Consider the following 19133-nt stretch of genomic DNA (forward strand, 5'->3'; position numbering starts at 1 on the left):
GGGGTAAACTCATCCATCATACTATGAGGCACGGGAAGAGGGATGAGGGGGGAAAAAAAGGAAAAGGAAAAAAAAAGAAAAGGAAAAGGAAAAAGGAAAAAAAGGAGTTATGTACTTGAAGCAGTGGGGCTACATATCTCTTCATTCTAAGCAATGGAAAACAAATTATCAAATGCTTCCTTGGTAGTAGGGATGTCCTTCTTGGGGGGAAACTCCAACAACAATAGTGAGTTTTGTGTTGAAATATGGAATGTAATCAAGGTAAAGAGAAAATAAAGTGAAATTCATCAGTTATGCAGTTGGGGGTGGGGGGGCGGGGGCGGGAGGTATACTGGGGTTTTTGGTGGTGGAATATGGGCACTGGTGAAGGGATGGGTGTTTGAATGTTGTATAACTGAGACATAAGCCTGAGTACTTTGTAAGTTTCCACATGGTGATTCAATAAAAAAAAAAGAGATAGAGAAAAAAAGAAAGTGTCTACAAACTTTAAACTAATAAAAATCTTCAGAAAGGGAAAAAAAAAAAGATACAAGAGCTTCCTTCTCATATTCCAGTTAGAAAAACTCAGTAGCAATGATAGTGCCAGGAATAAACCCTAGTGTCTGCTGCCACCTTGTGGCCAGAAGTTTCAACAAAATTTGTTCTTTAAGAGGAAGTGGTTGTTGGAAGTGGTTAATCAGGTACTCAACCTTTTCATTCATGTGATTTGGAACACCACTACAAAATTCCAAACTCTAATAGAATCCGCCCCCCCCACACACACACAGAGGAATCAAATAACAATTGATCTTTTTGTATCACCAAGGAAGAGAAAATTCACTAACTCCATTGGAGAGATCTAACAAAAGTTGGGCATCATTGAGGCAGGCTGCAGGGCAGGCCGTAGGGCGGGGCGTGAAGGTGGGGGATGTGCGTGCGTGTGCGTGCGTGTGTGTGTGTGTGTGTGTGTGTGTGTGTGTGTGTGTGTAGAAACTGGGGACATTGGTGGTAGGAAATAAGCTTTGGTGAAGGGGTGGGTGTTGGAACTTTGTATGACTGAAACTCAATGATGTTCAAGCATGAACAGCTTTGTAAGTATTTGTCTCACAGTTTTTCAATTAAAATAATTTAAATCGGGCTTCACTGATATTTCTACAAATTCTTTTCTTCTTTGGAATTCAAACATGCACATCCGAATGTGATGATCAATTGGTGGTAAGGTTATTTCTTTCCTGTGCCAGTGGTTAGGTAATCTAGCTTACATTTGCCTTGCCTGGTAACCAGCAAATGTGTTCCACAGGGTGGCGTGGAATTTCCCACCACTGCGTCAAATGCATCATTGGCGCCCACAGTTAAATGGCAAACAGGGCCGGCCCTACAAATGATGTCTATCACACCTGGAAGGGAATAAAATCTTTCTACAAGCTTTTTGAAAGAGGTTCCAAATATTTCTACAAGCTTTTCCTAAACAGCCCATAAGTTTAAACTGCCTCAATAGTCAGGGAATGATTTTTCAGTGAATTTAAGAGCTGAAACAAGCCCACCCATCCACCCAATCCAAAACTGTTATTACAAGTTCACAGCAATGGAACACACTCAGCTATGTCTACCAGAACGCTTCAGGGTAACTTATAGAAAAGTTGGCCAATACAGAAGATTCCAACATCCCAGAAAGAAAACTGGTTCATTTAAAAGGAAGGGCATTGAAAGGTAAGTAAGTGGGCTTTGTCCTATTCTATATTGAATGAGAAGCTTTGGGGTTTGCATTAAGCAATACTCATTGTGATAAAATGTGCACTTAGAAATTAAGGCTTTGTGGACGGGGACAGGAAGGCTGCATTTATACTTTGGATCAGGAAGCCTAGTGCCACCACTAGAGACTCATTTTATGCTCAGAAAAAAATATTTGTGTTTAAATTTATTTTTTTATTAATTCACATGAATTACAAAGTTATTCACTATTGGTTTCAGGAATATAATGTTTCAGCACTAATTCCTTCATCAGTGTCAACCTCCCTCCACTCATCCTGATCAGAAAAATATCTCAATTGTAGTAGAAAAAATCTTAAATTTCTTAATTTTTATTTTAATATAGCATGAAACTGAAATGAATACTAATATTAATTTGGTATTTTAGTCTCAGTATTTTATATACCATTCATTCCATTAAAGCATCATTTTGAAAATCCAACAATATAATCTTTCAGGTAAGTCTCTGGTCAAGGTTTTCTGTTCCTTTCACCAGTAATCTTTGCTGCTAAAATAATACTACAATCATATTCCATACATACTATTTGCAAGTTCTTTTGTGTATTATTTGAACTGCCATACCTGATCTTTTTGCCATTGAAACAATCATAGAAATATGAAAATACAAAATACATGCTTAAAATTGGAAGTGCGGAGTGGTGATTTATTCTCAAATTTCTTTGAGCTTCCTTCTCAACAGATTCAAAAGCATTAGCTTCAACTTGACATTGAAGTCAAATGTTTTCATGAGGCCTGAAACGTCAAACTTCTGAATATCCATGAATAAAATTAAGATTGTAGAGATTTCAAGTGCCAATATTAAATTGAGGTGAAAAGAAAGCAATTTTTTCAAGTAACTTACTACCAAGATTTTCAACAACTTAAGAAGAGAGGATTTTTTTTTTTTACTAGAAATTGTGAAAGTTTGATATGTGGCATAAATGACTATCGTGAATTGTTAGAACTAGATTGGGAATGGGGAAGGAAATAGAAGATTCATTTTTGAGACTCAGTTTCCTTACGTTTGTCTGTTCTACCTAAGAGCTTTCATAAATGTCCTATAAAGTTTCTGTGTGGCATGTTTCCGTAGTTGGATTGTGTTCCCACTGCTTGTGAGTGTATTTCTGATGCAGGGGTTGGTGAAAAGGTTCTCAGAAAGATTCATGGGATATTAATTCTACCTCATTAATGATTGTTGATGAAAGTGACTATAAGTGTAAGTAGGTGTTTAGTCTCTTACAAAATATTTCCTATCGTGATTACAGAGAAGCTGAATGGCTTATGTACAGTTTAGAATACGTTATACTGTAATATTACGTATGCTACTAGAGATATCAAGCTATTTTAGGAAGATCTTGAACATTTTATTCTAATACATTATTAAAATATATGTAACATAAGTATGGTATAGAATGATATCACTATCACTGTCACTGTCATCCCATTGCTCATCGATTTGCTCAAGCAGGCACCAGTAACGTCTCCATTGTGAGACTTGTTACTGGTTTTGGCATATTGAATATGCCATGGGTAGCTTGCCAGACTTTGCCATGCAAGCAAGATACTCTCAGTAGCTGCCCATAGAATGATATAATATAAAGTAATAAAAAACATGAGCTTTCACCCAAGAAATGAAGATCTATATCCTTATTAAACGTCTGGGCACATGAGACAGAGAGAGAGTACAGCAGATAAGTTGCTTGCCTTGCATGAGGCTGACTGAGATCAATCCTCAGTATCTCATATATGGTCCCCCCAAGCATTACCAGGAGTTATCCCTAATCACAGAGAATGAGGAGTAATCTTGAACACTGCCTGGTGTGGCAAAAAGACAAAACAACCCAAGTGTCGAAGAACAGATAACTGGATAAAGAAATTATGGTACATATGCAAGATGGAATATTACTCGACCATAAGAAAAGATAAAATCATGCAATTTGCTGCTACATGTATGTAGAGTGTATGTTGAATGAAATCAGAGGGAGGGAAATAGTCTGAGAATGATCTCTCTCATCCATGAAATATCAAGAAAATTCATAGGGGAATATCAAATACCCAATGGCAGTAGAAATGAAGAGCAGGTCTTCAGTAGGAAGTGGGTCAGGGGTCAGAGGGATGTGTTAGGGGAGGGAATATTGGGACAATGTGGGAGGGGAAATGTGCCAACCAGAGGCAGAGGCAGACTGGGTGGCAGCAGGGAAACTGGGGACATTGGTGGAGGGTAGTAGACACTGGTGAAGGGGTTGGTGTTGGAACATTGTATGCTTGAAACAATCACAAATATCTTTGTAACTTAAAATTCATGGTCATTCAATAAAAACAAAGACTTAAAAAAGAAGTAATGTAGTTTAGAAATAAAACAAAAACCTGTGGACAAATGTTTATAACAGATTTATGTATGCTAACCCCAAATAGTAAACAATCTAAATATCTTCCATAGAATGAATGTTTAACCTGTGTGATACAACCACATCTTGGAAATGAATTAAAAATAAGGATCACCATGGTTGGTGTATAGTCTAGATGAATCCTCAGAGAGTTATGCTGAGTATAAAAAATAAACCTCAAAAGGTGATATACAGGTGATATCACTTTGTTTTATTTTGTTTTGGGGCCATGCCCACCATTGCTCAGGGCTGAAAGAAGTCTGAAGTTTGTTTTTTGGGGTTTCTTTGTTTTGTTTTATTTTGCATTTGACCACTAGTTTTCCTACCACCATCTGCTAAATAGGCTTTCCTTACTCCACTTCATATTTTTGGCCCCTTTATCAAAGATTGGACTGGAGCGACAGCACAGCAGGTAGGGCGTTTGCCTTTCACATGGCCGACCCAGGTTTGATTCCTCTCAGAGAGCCCAGCAAGCTACCGAGAGTATCCTGCCTGCACGGCAGAGCCTGGCAAGCTACCTGTGGCATATTCGATATGCCAAAAACAGTAACAAGTCTCACAATGGAGACATTACTGGTGCCTGCTTGAGCAAATCGATGAACAACGGGATGACAGTGCCAAAGTGCAGTGCTATCAAAGATTATCCCTTCATATACCTGAAGAGCTCTCTCTGAACTCTTGATTCTATTACATTGGTCTCTAAGTCTGTCCTAATTCTAATATCACACTGTTTTGATTATTGGAATTTCTGGTATAATTTGAAGTTGGGAAAAAGAGGAGCTTCTTATTTTTTTTATTCCGTAGGATTGCTTTGGCTCTTTGAGGGGTTTTATTACTCCGTATAAATTTCTATGTCTCTTAAAGATATCATGAGAGGAGGCAGAGATATAGTATAGTATGTAGGAGTGCTTGCATTGAATGAAGCTGACCTGGGTTTGATCCCTGGCAATACATATGGTCCCCAAATCCACCAGAAGTGATCCCTGAGTGCAGAGACAGGACTAAGCCCTGAACATTGCCAGGTGTGACCCCAAAACTACATATAATGCACATAGTATAACATACATGTTATATATAAATATATGTATATGTGTATATTTATATATAACTGATACATTGTATATTATATTATGCATAAAATATATATAATATTTTATAGGTGCTGAACTGAATCTGTATAATGCTTTGGACAAGTTTGTCATTTTGACAATATTAATCCTTTCAATACATGAAGAGGGGATATGGGGGATGTTTTTCTATTTCCTTTTGTTCTCTTATTTCTTTGGTAGTATTTTATTGTTTTCTTTGTGTAAGTCTTTTGCCTCTTTTGTTAAACTGACTCCTAGGTACTTTATTTTCTGAGGCACAATTATGAATGGTCCTTTGAAAATTTTTGTTTCTCTTTGATTTCCTTTGTACTTAGAAAAGTCACGAATTTCTTCACATTGATTTTGTAGCCTGCCAATTTATTGTATAATTCTATTATTTATAGGCTGTTTCTTTGTTTTTTGTCATATATATCTATATATAGATATATTTGCTTTTTGGGTCACAGCCAGCGATGCACAGGGATTACTTCTGGCTCGTGCACTCAGGAATTACTCCTGGCATTGCTGAGGAACCATATGGGATGCTGGGAATCGAACCCAGGTCAGCCACATGCAAGGCAAATGTCTTATCCGCTGTACTATCACTTTGGCCCATTTTTTGTCATATTTAGGATTTTCTAAGCACAGTGTCATGTCATATGCAAATATTGAGAGTTTGGCCTCTCTCCAATCTGAATGCTTTTTATATCTGTGATGAGAATGAGCAACCTTGTCTGTGCCTAATCTCAGGGGGAAGCCTTTCAGTTTTTCACCATTAAGTATGATAGTTGGTTTTGGTTGTGGTAAATGGCTTTAACTATGCTGGAAAAATGTCTACAATATCCATTTTATTGAGTTTTATCATGAATGTTGTTTTATTTTGTCAGGTGTTTTTCTGCATTTATGGATATTCTCATATGATTTTTAGTTTACTTTCATAGATATAATGTATTACATTAATTGACTTGCATTTATTAAATCATCCTTGCACTCCATGGAAGCATTCTACTTGGTCATGTTGGTTTCTGCATCACAAAAGAAATAATGACCAGAATAAAAAGATGACTCCCAGACTGGGAGAGAATGTTTACCCACCACTCATCCGATAAAAGGTTAAGATCCATAATAAATAAAGCATTAGAACTTTACAAAATTAAAACAACCCCATTTAAAAAAATGAGGACAAGAGAACAGAACCCTCCTCAAAGAAGACATACAAATGGCAGAAGGAAAAGTGAAAAATGCTCAGCATTACTTACTGTCAGGGAAGTGCAAATGAAAACAGCAATGAGGTATCATCTTACACCAGTGATACTGTTACTTCACTAAGAACAGAAACAATCAGTGTTGGAGTGGATGTGGGGAAAAGAGACCTTCAACCCTTTTCATTAGTTGGGAATATCAACTGATCCCGCCTTTTCTGAAAACAATGCAGACACTTCCTCATAAAAAACCTAGGAAATGACTCCTCTATGACCCAGCAATTACACTTCTTGGCATCCATCCCAAGGGTCCAAATTCAGAAAAGACATTGCACTCCTAGGTTCACTGAAGCACTATTCACAACAGCCAAAATCTGGAAACAAACCAAATATCCAAGAACAGACGATGGATAAAGAAATTATGGTACATTTGTATAATGGAATATGACTCTGAAATAAGAAAAGATGCAATCATGCAATTTGCTGCTTCGTGAATGGATTTGGAGAAAATCATGCTGAGCAATGTTTGTCGGAAGGAGAGGGACAGAAACAGAGTGATCTCCTTTGTATGTGGGATATAAAAATATGTAGCAGGAGAGTAACAAATGCCCAAAGCAACAGAAACTGAGAACTGGTCATCAGGAAGAAGCTTATGTGTAGGGGAGCTGGGGGGGAAACAGATGGGGTGGGGACACTGGGATAGTGTCCAGGGCAGCAGACACTGTGGTGGTGGTTGTGGTGCTAGAATAATTCATGAAAGAAACCCTACCATTTACAGTATTGAAAACCATGGTGCTTAAAGTAAAATAACACTAAAAATTAATGCTGAAAGGGATCATGAACTAGAGAGAGAATACAGAAGGTCAAACACGAGCCTTGAATGTGGCCAAGTCTGGTGTGATCCCCAATACTGCTGTCTGGAGCACCACAGGGCTTATCCTTAGGCACAGAGTCCTGAGTAAGACCTGAGCAAAGCCGGACATATGTGTAGCCCAACTCCCCCACCCAAATAAATAAAGATAATGATGCTAAATTTTAAGAAATAATAGAGAGTATTATTTTAACAGTGGTTACATGGTGTAGGTTAGTGTTTTGCAGTTTTTCCAACCAAGGCTCCCTTCAATATTATTTCCTTTCTACGGCCCTTCTGTACTATCAGTTGGACCATTATTCTCATACAGCAAGTGCTGTTTATTGCTTTTTAGTCTGTAGCCCCCTCAAATATCTTGGGAATCATATGGGTCTTAGTTGAGAAATGCTGGCATAGGTGATGTTCACGCTAGAGATTACCAACATAATCTTTGGGATTAGACTACCTGGCCATAAATTAGTTAATCTTTCCAACCTTTGATTTCCTTCCTTGTAAATTGGATATGACAGATTATCCAATTTTAAGTTAGATAGTGCACATTAAAGAATTTAGGGGGATTAGTTCTTAGAAAGATTTTAAGAAGTGTAATCTTTTTATTACTAAAAATGGTGAAAGTGGTAACTTTGGAAATAATGTTTCAGGTTGTTGGGGCTAAATGAGTAGCACTGTCGTCAAGTTGTTCATCAGTTTGCTAAAGCAGGCACCAGTAACGTCTCCATTGTGAGACTTGTTGTTACCATTTTTGGCATATCGAATATGCCATGGGTAGCTTGCCAGGCTCTGCCGTGTGGGCAGGATACTCTTGGTAGCTTGCCAGGCTCTCTGAGAGGGATGGAGGAAAGGGGCTGAATGAGTACTCTGTGTAAATTAGATCTGTAAGACAATATTCCCGGGGCTAGAGTGATAATACAGTGGGTAGGGTGTTTGCCTTGCATTCTGCTGACCCTGGTTCAATCCCTGACATCCCATGTGCAACCCCAAGCACTGCCAGGAGTGATTTCTGAGTGCACAGCCAGGAATAACTTCTGAGAATAACAGGCTGTTACGCAAAAAGCAAAAGCAAAAAAAAAAAAAAAAAGAAGAAGAACATTCCTGTGCTGACGAGATAGTATAGGGATTAAGGCCTCTGACTTGCATGCAGTTTGACCCTGGCACTACATATCCTTCACCCCCATCCCATGCCAGCATTGCCAGGAGTTATCCCTGGGCATAGATCCAGGAGCTCTTCGGGGTATGGCCCAATCCCCACTACCCTCAAAGAGCGTTCCTTATTGACCACCTGGGTAGGCTTTCTTCTCTCATTACCATAGCCTCGAAACTACCAAATCTAGCAAAAATTACCTGAAATTACATGGATCTGTCTGGAAAATTGAAATAAGATGGTTAATTTGCCAATATGAGGTGCTATTCTAACAGACTTATGCCTGGATTATAATCTGAACTCTGTCTTTGATCAATCACTTTAACCTCTCTATACCTGTCTAGTGAAACAATATTTGCTAAACAGTGTGTAGTTACTAAACAATGTTTAGCAAAAACAATATAGTCTATCATATTTTTAGTAAAACTAAGATAATACATTACATTTATTAATAAAATAAACACAATATAATCTATCATGGTGCTATGAGGATTAAATGAATCATGGCCAGAGTATTTTGTCATTAAACTGTCTCTACATTTCAGTGACAATTAGTGACTTTGGACTTATTTTGCTGCTATTTGATTTTTTATCTTCAGTTTTCCATATTGAAATTGCATCTTTTTTCCTACGTGATGTTTCAAAATTGATTATTTAAATTATTATTTTCTTACTTGTCATTTTCCTAACACAAATTATTTATATATTTTTTAGGTGGCATAGAGCTGTATCTACCAATTTAGCAAATAAAAATATACTATTTCCCAAAGATGAATTGTCTAATGATAGTGACACGGAATTCCATGAAAGCCAGCAAAATGAGAAAAAGAACTTGATGAAGAAAGTGAAGACTATTTGGCGGAAGGTGCTGACCTGCAAACATAGGAGCAAACCTGCAAATACCAATGGAGACAGTTTGGAGCACAAAGAACCTGTCCTTTCAGATTCACAGAGCCTTCTTCCTAGAATTGTCAAAGAGCTTCCATCTCCCAAGTTATTTACCCAACCCAAACTACGAAAGCACTCACAGAATGGTAATCAAAGGCAATTTTTAATTCAGTGTTGAATTCAATTGGAATAGTAAGATTAAAACAAACGATCTTGGGGCTGGAGAGATAGCACAGCAGGTAGGGCGTTTGCCTTGCATGCAGCTGACCTGGGTTCAATTTCCAGCATGCCATATGGTTCCCGGAGCACCGCCAGGAGTAATTCCTGAGTGCAGAGCCAGGAATAACCTCTGCGCATCACTGGGTGTGACAAAAAAAAAAAAAAGACCGATCTTGATCTCTAATGTAGGACTTTACGGGGTGCTTGTCTGAAATGCAGACTCCCAGGTTCCATCCAGGTTTAGTGAGCCACATTTCAGAAAGACCCTCAGGTGATTTGTATATGCATATATATATGGAAAAGTTCTGAATTTGTCTTTGAACTAAAACCCAGTCCAATCCAGTGTAATCAGTCTCAAGTCCCTTTTTATTTAAATAGTATTGGCATACTATACTATAAATATACTTTTTATTTGAATAGTATGCCAACATTTTAATTTCAATAGTATGCATACATTGACCAACCCCTGTTTGACCCCAGAAGTCCAACTGGTCCCCTGATCAATGCCAGAGGTCACTCCTGATCACTGAGCCAGGAATAGCTCCTGAGTATTACCAAGTAGGGCACAAACCCCCTCCCCCCAATTTTATTAGTGCTAAGTTATAAAGGACATCTTATTTTATTGAATCTATTTCCAATTGGCTTTGGAAAGAATCTGCATTTGAATTGTTAGTTTTAAATCTTTTTTTTGTGACATGTTGGAGGTGGTCCTATGAGTTATAGTTAACAATATTATTTTTCTTAATAGCTTGAAAAATTAATAAGCCTTATCTTTTAGTGTACTTTTAGGTTTGCTGGAAAAATTGAGCAGAAAATCCATATATTTCATATTCTTACCTTACATTTACACTCCCTTACTATTAACATCTTTCAGCAGATATATATTTTCCCTTTAATTTTGTCTTAGTGTTAACAGGTTCAATTGCTTTTTTTTTTTTTTTTTTTTTTGCTTTTTGGGTCTCATCCAGCGATGCACAGGGGTTACTCCTGGCTTATGCACTCAGGAATTACTCCTGGTGGTGCTCAGGGGACCGTATGGGATGCTGGGAATCAAACCCAGGTTGGTCATATGCAAGGCAAATAAATGCCCTACCTACTGTGCTATCACTCCAGTCCCTCAATTGCTTTTTAAGCTTTATTTTTTTAAAAATGGAATTGTGAGGCTACCAGGTGCCAACCAAATCTATTTGTGTCATTTTTTTCAATGGCATGGGCTCACATTTAACTAAGTATTTTCTTGTCTTTTGGGGTGCTATTGGGGATGCAGTGTAGTATAATGTGACTTTATGCAGTGGAAAACCAAAGATTTGTGTTAGTTACATCACAGTGGTAGAGCCACAATAACTCCCAGGTCTGCCTTAATGTGGGATATTTGTTATAATTGATTAGTTAATATCAATATACTGCTATTAAGTTACATAGTTTAAAGGCCAGAGCACCTAGCATGTAGCTGTCAACCTGTGTTCAATTGCTGGCACCCTATTTGGTCCCCTGAACACAGAGCTAGGAGCAAGCTCTGAGCACTGCTGGACATGGAGCCAAAGCCAAAACAAAATAAAATAAAATAAAGTCCATAGCATTCATCCAGATTTATTCTTTGCCCTATACAGCTCATCATATCATGTAGTAACCATTATAGTATCATTCTGAATAATTTCACTGCCTTAAATAATCTCTTTAATGGCCTTTTACAGTGCAAAAACAAAAACAAAAAAAAACCAAAACTAACAAACCTGAGGGCTTCCAAAGGAATGGTTGCCCTTTCTAACAAAAAATCTTTTTTGGAAAAAGAAAAAAATTTAAAAAGCATTCACTAGTTCAAACATCCTAGCGTTTAGCAATTATCTGGCATGACTTGTCCTATTTCTGTTGAAAATAACTGAAAGGACAGTCTTCTATGTTCACCAAGGCTAGCAGGATACAGAACCAAATTCCTCCGAATCTGTGGGTCAATATATATATCACGGGGCCTCCGCCCCTCTTGGAGAGCCTGGCAAGCTACCAAGAGTATCTTGCCCGCACAGCAGAGCCTGGCAAGCTACCCGTGCGTATTGATATGCCAAAAACAGTAACAATAAGTCTCTCAATGAGAGACGTTACTGGTGCCCACTCGAACAAATGTATATATACATATGTATATATGTATATATATATATATTAGTTGGAATAACAAATTTCTCTGCTAGTATTTTTCCAGCAACTGTGCCTGTCCTTCAGACTACAGCTCAAACAGCATAATCCTGTTTCAACTGTGACTCAGTGACAGGTGCTCTTCCGTATTGATCACTTGACATTTTAAAACAAGTATTGTTAACCGATGTTCAATTCCTGGCACCCTATTAGATGTCAACCACAATATTAGATATGGAGTAGCAAAGAGAACAAGTATTGTACCCATGGAGTTATGGTCTAATTAGTCCATTGCAAAGGTATGCAGATAATTACATTTAGTCATAGGGCACTGTTGAAACACACCACAAGGGCTCTAACTTTAGGGGGGAAAAAATCCCAGGAAAGTTCTCCACAAGAACGAGAACAGACAATTCATTTGACATCTGAAGAGCAACAAGAGCAATAGATTGGGAAGGATAACATTAGGCAATAATTAATACTAGAAGTAATCCAGGGGTTGAAGTAGAGAAAGGTTGGTGAATGGATGGTAAGGGTATTGTAAGGCCCATTAAGAATTTTGAACTTGGGATAGGAGAAATAGCTCAGAAGGCTGGAGTGCTTGATTTCCATGTTAGAGGCCCGGGTTCACTCCCCAGCACCACATGGTCCCCCATGCACTACTGGAAAGAAACTCCAATCCCTGAACACAAAACTAGAAGTAGCATCATCAGGTGTAGTCCAACAGTTTTTTTATTTGAAGGCTGCAATGACAGTATTGTGGGTAGGGTGGTTGCCTTACACACAGCTGAACTAGGTTCAATCCCCAGGCATCCCATATGGTCCTCCGAGTACTACCAGGAGTAATTGCTGAGTGCAGAGTCAGGAGTAAACTACATGGCTGAACCTGGTTCGACTCCCAGGCATCCTATACGGTTCCCCAGGTACTTCTAGGAGTAATTTCTGAGTGCAGAGTCAGGAGTAAGCTTGAACATCACTGGGTGTGGTCCCAAATTGAAACAATTATTTTTAAGAATGCATGACTAACATGTGCTAGACTCTGTAGGGAGCAACCCCTATTTAAAAAAAATAATCTTAAACTTCCTTCTATAAGTGATAAGAAACCACCGAATAACTTTCAAACTACAGGTTTATACAATCTGAGTAGCAACTATTTTTTTGTTTGTTTGTTTGCTTTTTTAAGGCCTGCACCCAGTCGTGGTGCTCAGGGCTTACTCCAGGCTCTTTGCTCGGGGATCACTCCGGGTGGGGCTCAGGAGACCACCTGGGGTTCTGGGAATCAAACCTGGCTGACGCTGTGCAATAACCTGCTGTCCTACCACTTAGGCCCCTGACTAGCAACTTTTTTTTTTGGTTTCTTTCCTCCTATATCTTTCTTCATTAAAAAAAAATTATAATTAAGGTAATGAAAGTGATTACAGTGGTGTTGACATCTATGGTCTTGGTGGACACAAGGTACCACACCTCACTCCACCATTGTGCCCAGGAACTCCCTTCCATACCCCTGTGTCATATCCCACCTGACTTGCAATTTTGAGATCCAGGGTGCTTGCCTTGCAAACAACTAAACCAGTTGGACCCCTTCCCACCCCATATGGACCCCTGAGCTCCAGCCAGTACTCATCCCTGGGCTCAAAGTCAGGGGTTAGCCCACAACACAGACAGGGGTTACATAAAACACAAACACAAATGTTTTTTGAAAAAATGAAAGAGTTCCAGCTGAGACTAGATTGGAGAAAGATAAGAACAGATGTATGCAGTGGATAAACTAAATAGGTTCCTACATTTATTCAGGCAGGGGATCATAATAGCTTGGGTTAGCATGACAGTGAAGATGAGAAGTTATGAGATTTGCATAAAAGCTGGACAGTGGAGAGTGGGAAAGAAGGAATCTTTGGGTGGAGTGCCTGTGTTGAAGATGGAGCCCCACCCCCACACCCCGCCATCCTTTGTCCTGCTTCACTGAGGAGCCTGGCTCCTAGAAAAGTTCCTCTCACAGATCTGCAACATAAGATGACTGTGCAGACAGTGTGGAAATGCTAACAAGAGAATTTCAAACACCATTTCCCCAAAGCCTCTTAATCCCTCTGTGTAAAAAAGAAAAAAAAAAGAGCCTCATTTCTGTCCTTTTAGAAAATCTTACTTAAAAGGGAAGTTTAGTACTTTCAGCCACCAATAACATGGTTTTGCTTTCTGTTGTATTAATTTTAGTTTCTGTGATACTGTTTCTTGATTCACCACAGAATTTTAAAGTTTAGTTTGTAAGTGGGGACATTACGTTAAGAACCAATTTTTTTTTTTAAAAAAAGGAAACAATTGAATCCAGGTATCCCAAGAATTTGAGAATATTTGAAAAAGTATAAGATGGCTTATGAATGAATAGGTGAATAGGCAAGGAGTCATATGACTTGAGAATAGACTTAAGCTTTGTTTCCATCAACAACAAATATTCAAAGGACTATCTTAAAAATTAGATATTTTGATTGCCTGATAGTCAAAAGGAGAAGCCATGGAGGACAGAAGTGAAATATCAAAGACAGAGAGGTCCTTTGGCACCAGTTCCTGAGGTCATGCTCATGGAATGTGTGAGGAATGTGCAGTGTGGTTTGGGAAAGTTCATCCCTCTTGGATGTCCGAAGCCCAGGAGAACAGCTACTGAGGGAGCATAAGATGCAGTCTTTTGGGAGTGCTTTCTACTAAAATATGTTTATCATCATGTTCTGATAGGTTCTCCCCCTCCCCCCTCTCCCCTTCTTTCTAAGCGACTATACAGCTTGATGTTGTAGAAGCAGAGACAGAGGCAATAACCCAAGGAAATACACTTCTCCAAGCCAGGAGAACCACCAAGCGGCTGTCTGTGACATCCTTGCCTTCGGGACTGCAAAAGGTAAAAGGCTGCAATAAACCTGCTCCCAAAGATGTACACAGAAGTATGTGTTCAGAAGTGTCAGAAACACCTTCTCTCTTACCACAAGTCCCTTACATAAGCACTGTAGCACTGTTGTCCCATTGTTCATCCGATTTGCTCAAGCGGGCACCAGTAACATCTCTATTGTGGGACTTGTTGTTACTGTTTTTGGCATATTGAATATGCCAAGGGTAGCTTGCCAGGCTCTGCCGCGTGGGCGGGGATGCTCTCGGTAGCTTGCCAGGCTCTCCAAGAGGGACAGAGGAATCGAACCCGGGTCGGCCTCGTGCAAAGCAAACACCGTACCCGCTGTGCTATCGCTCCAGTCCCTCACATTAATACCGTAAAACATACAGCTTATGTCTCTTCTCTGAGAACTTTAGGCATAAAATATAGGCTTTCCAGATCTGATTTCTCTGTATCTGAGCTCAAAATGTTCAATTTCTAAATCTGAACTCATTACTGCTGCAATTCACTTACCACTACAATCTGCTCAATTACTTCTAACTATGATTGATTACTACTACAACCTGGGCAGCCGTGTTTCATGCCATAGAGTGACTGTCCACTGTTCAATGACCAAGCTGGTATATCTGGTCTGTGAGCAAGCTTTATGAAGAATTCACTAGAGCAGCACCGCCATCCTTTGTGAAGGTGCTAGCATATATATCGCCTGATACAATAGCTATGAATTGTTTTGAGACTTTCAATCATGGCCAATGTGGTGGAGGAATTAAAATTTTAATTTCATCTTAAGTCAAAATTAAAACATAAATAGATGTCATACACATGTATATAATATTGCATAATATTAAGTCACCTTTATCGTATAGACAGAACAGCATGAGATAACTAGGACTCTCCAAATCAAAGCCTGTACTGATCTGTAGTCATTAAATTTGCGGCTAACTTGCCCAGACTTAAAAAAATAAACCTATTAATTTAACTTTATCAAGCATTTACCTAAAGCTGGCTATATTGTAGGCGCTGTGTGTTTTATCTCGACTCAGCTAATCCTTACAATAGCCCAAGGAGATAGGTAGCAATGCTATCCTTATTTCAGGGATGGCACTGAGAGGTTAAGCCATCTGTCCAGACAAGTGACAGAGCCAGGCTTCAAACCCAGGAACACCTAACTCTGGACTCATTCCTCTAAATGACTTAACTATGATATTAATTTTATTGTCCGTCATGGTAGCCAATAACCACATGTAACTATTTGAGGTGATTAAAATTAAATTTAGTCCTCTGCTGCACTATCTACTTTTGGGAGCTCAAAATCCACATGTCAGAGGGCTGGAGAGAGTACAGGAGGTAGAATACTCCTTTTGCACACAGCTGACCTGGGTTCCATCTCCAGCACCTTGGAGTGCTGCCAAACCTGCCAGGAGTGTCCCTGAGTGCAGAGCAAGGGTAAGTACTGAGCACCACCAGGTGTGGCTCCTGAACCAAAAACATTTAAAAAAAGAAAAATAACTCCCACGTGTCACCAGTTTCCACAAAGCTATACTCAACAGCACTGCTCCGGAACATCAATGTCAGAAGGCACCAATATTTAAGATTTTGCCTCTTAAATGCTAGGTTCATTATATTCCTATTGTGCTTGGAAATTTCTAGTTTGGGGACTATGAACATAGCCAGTGTACATGTTTTATGGAACTTAAAGTGATAGAGTAGATGTAAAATGAGGCCAGGGGCCGAAGTGATAGTCTAGCAGAAAGGGTATTTGCCTTGCATGTGGCTGACTGGGGTTCGATCCTCGGCATCCCATTTGGTCCCCGAGCACCTCTAGGAGTGACCCCTGAACATAGAGCAAGCCATGAGCAAAGCTGGGTGTGGTCCAAACTTAAAAATAAATAAACAAATAATTTTAGTTCATCAGGTCTGGGGATACAACTCAAAGTGCTAAGAACATCTCATATGTGCAAGACCCAGAGTTCAATGCATGGCCCTCTATGGCTCCTCCCAGCACTGCTAGCTGTAACCCTGACAACCCCTATTACCTGAACTTGGAGTGCCGTAGAACTAGGTCTCAGCACTGTACCACAGAGAGTGGTCCCCAGATCCTGTATTGTTGGGTGTGGCCCATATAAAATTTCGTTTATCATAAGCCTTGCATGTGGCTGATCAGGTTCAAGCTCCAGCACCCCATGTGGTTCCCTGAGCCCCACTAGGACTGATTTACAATTTCAGTAAACCAGGAAAAAGCCCTGAGCACAGCCAGGTGTAGCCCCAAAGCCAAGAACAAGTCTTTCAAATAAAAAAATGAGAATTTTCAGTTTTCTTCAGAAAAAAAATTATAAAATTTGGAAACACTAAGGCTGTAAGGTCTACGGCCACAGCAAAACTGCAGAGGATGTCACCTTTTAGGAAACACATCCCCTCGCTCCACATACACTCTACAGCAGCCCTTCCTATTTCACACAACTGTCCTGGGCCTTTAGCCATCTGACCTTATAATTGTTCAACAGACGAAGAAATCACGTAGTAATTATCAAGTGTGGCAACTGCTTAGTAGGATAAAAATCCTTGGGTTTGAGAGATGTCTTAACTTTAGATGGATTTGGGGGGAGATTCAGTGAGTTCTTCCTAGGCAAGCTGGAGGTCCCATGAAGATGTGCCTGGGGATCCTAATTTTGTAGAGCTCCTACTATATTTCTCATGCTAATCCCTGAGTGCAAGGGAAAGGAAGAATGAACCCAGTAAGACTTAAAGGCACATTAGCTAGGAGCCATGACCTAGCAAAGATTTCCAATAGCAACACTATTAGAATAGGCACTTAGACCTAGCAAGCCAAGGATGACAGGAAAATCATCGAGCACTGGGTGAAAAGAACCCAGAGCCTTCTTTTTTTTTTTTTTATGTTTAGAAACATGCCTACCATGAAAATAAGGAAAGCTGGTAATGAGATTTCTGGGGCACTCGTCCACAGCAGTCCTACTCGCACTGTACTTAGCAGCCACAGAAGCAATTTCTTCCTCCCTTACAAATGACCTGCTTTTTCTCCTGGAACTACGGTTCCCCTCCTCCCCCATCCCTGGCTAGACAATCTCATTTCTCTGCACCCTATAGATCTCTTCAAAGAGTGTTCTGAGCACAAAGGGGATACATGCAGCATAGAGAATAATGTGAATATGCTCTCCAGTCCACTGTTGTGAGGTGGCAAATGTTTAGTTTAGAAGAAAATGTCCCTAGGGTAGGAACGGTTATTGATGCCCCATCACAGGAATAATGTTGGTGTTTTCTAATTGGATGTTTTTGTACTTATGCCAGGTTCCATATTCATCAAAAAAGAGACCACCCTTTTCAGCACTTAAAAAAAAGAAACGTAACATGGAAAAGATCCTCCAAAAATCTGATTTGACAGTAGGAAAGCTTCAAATGCAGGTATTGGACAAAGGTTTTTACTTTTGTTTCAGAAGCAAAAGGCTAGGCTAAACTGGGTGCACAGCTGCTAAACAACATGAATGTGGGACAAAATTAATGATTAGCATTAAGAAGTAGCATTAGTGGGGGGCATTCTGAGTAGATAAAGAATTGCTAAGGGCACCTAATAAATATTAAGTGGGTTCAATTAAAATGAAGGCAAGCACACAGGATCCTTTTAAGAAAAAATGAGATCGTCTTTACCACTAGGTGGTAAATGTATGTTTTCAAGCTCTGTTTGCTGTGACTTGAATTAGAATAATACTTTGGGACTTGCAAAATGTCTGCCAAGTCCTGAAGTAACAGTTCAGGCTCTCAAATAACAGCAATCACTTTTGTTTTTGACAATGCTTTTAAATACATGGTTTAATTTCTTTTTATCTGTTACAGGTAGATGATCTCATAGAAACAGTGGCTGACAAGTCCATGAAATTATTGGCCCAAAGACATGCTGAGCTTCAACAGTGTGAGTGTCTAGGGGACGAAATTCTTCAGTCTTCCAAACAGTTTCAGAGGATCTCCAAAAGAACTATGAGGAAGTATAAATTGAAAAATGTATGTTTTCCATGTACTTGCTGCTGCTTCTGATTGTGCTCCTGATAACACAGAAGTTGCTGTTAGAGAGATTTTTATCTTTTGGTACACAATGCTGAATAGAAATTTTTAGAGTATTCTGCCTAATGTACCCTTAGAAAGTACTTCTAAGGGACCTGGAAGATGGCTCAAGGACTTAAGATACCTCCCCAACAAGTAGAGATTGAGATTTCCAACTTCAGTGCCCTGCCAGCACCATGGCAGTCCTGACAGCCTGGCTGGCAGGGATCCCCAGCAACAAAGGGCTGGAAGATGTTTCAGTGGCTTGGAAAGTGCAGACGGCAAGGGGAACATACCCCGAGCTTAATCCCCAGTGCCAAGCACGCACCTGAGGTGATCCCAACCACCTCTCAGTCTATGGTCCTTGATTAGGGAAGAAGAAAAACTTTTGTAAAAATTAGTGTTAACTGAGTCAATATAAATAAATTTTTTTCTTTATGATTCCTACTAACAATAGAAAATAGAAACGTTTATCAGTGCATCACAATTCTGCAAGAAAATTTCTTTAATGACTTGCTAGATAAAATTAGAAGAAAATATTGGAAGATATA

The 19133-nt window shown here is 39.4% G+C and overlaps 1 protein-coding gene across 1 annotated transcript; it reads left to right on the forward strand.

Annotated features, from left to right (window-relative positions):
* Positions 1-1564: 1564 nt before the first annotated feature.
* C4H3orf49 (chromosome 4 C3orf49 homolog) lies at positions 1565-18820 on the forward strand. The gene is made up of 5 exons (XM_055135036.1): positions 1565-1689; positions 9132-9451; positions 14417-14541; positions 17836-17949; positions 18379-18820. Exons 1-5 carry the CDS (start codon positions 1565-1567, stop codon positions 18574-18576), a joined length of 882 nt encoding a protein of 293 aa, XP_054991011.1. The 3' UTR covers positions 18577-18820.
* Positions 18821-19133: the final 313 nt, after the last annotated feature.

Source organism: Sorex araneus, chromosome 4 (genome assembly GCF_027595985.1).
Source record: "Sorex araneus isolate mSorAra2 chromosome 4, mSorAra2.pri, whole genome shotgun sequence".
Taxonomy (NCBI): Eukaryota; Metazoa; Chordata; class Mammalia; order Eulipotyphla; family Soricidae; genus Sorex; species Sorex araneus.

Excerpts from the sequence above, each read along its gene's own strand:
- C4H3orf49 (XM_055135036.1), top strand. The coding sequence starts at position 1,565 with ATGGAACACACTCAGCTATGTCTACCAGAACGCTTCAGGGTAACTTAT. Across the intron at positions 1,690-9,131 it reads AAAAGGAAGGGCATTGAAAG|GTGGCATAGAGCTGTATCTA; the intron begins GTAAGTAAGTGG and ends TATATTTTTTAG. Across the intron at positions 9,452-14,416 it reads ACGAAAGCACTCACAGAATG|CGACTATACAGCTTGATGTT; the intron begins GTAATCAAAGGC and ends CTTCTTTCTAAG.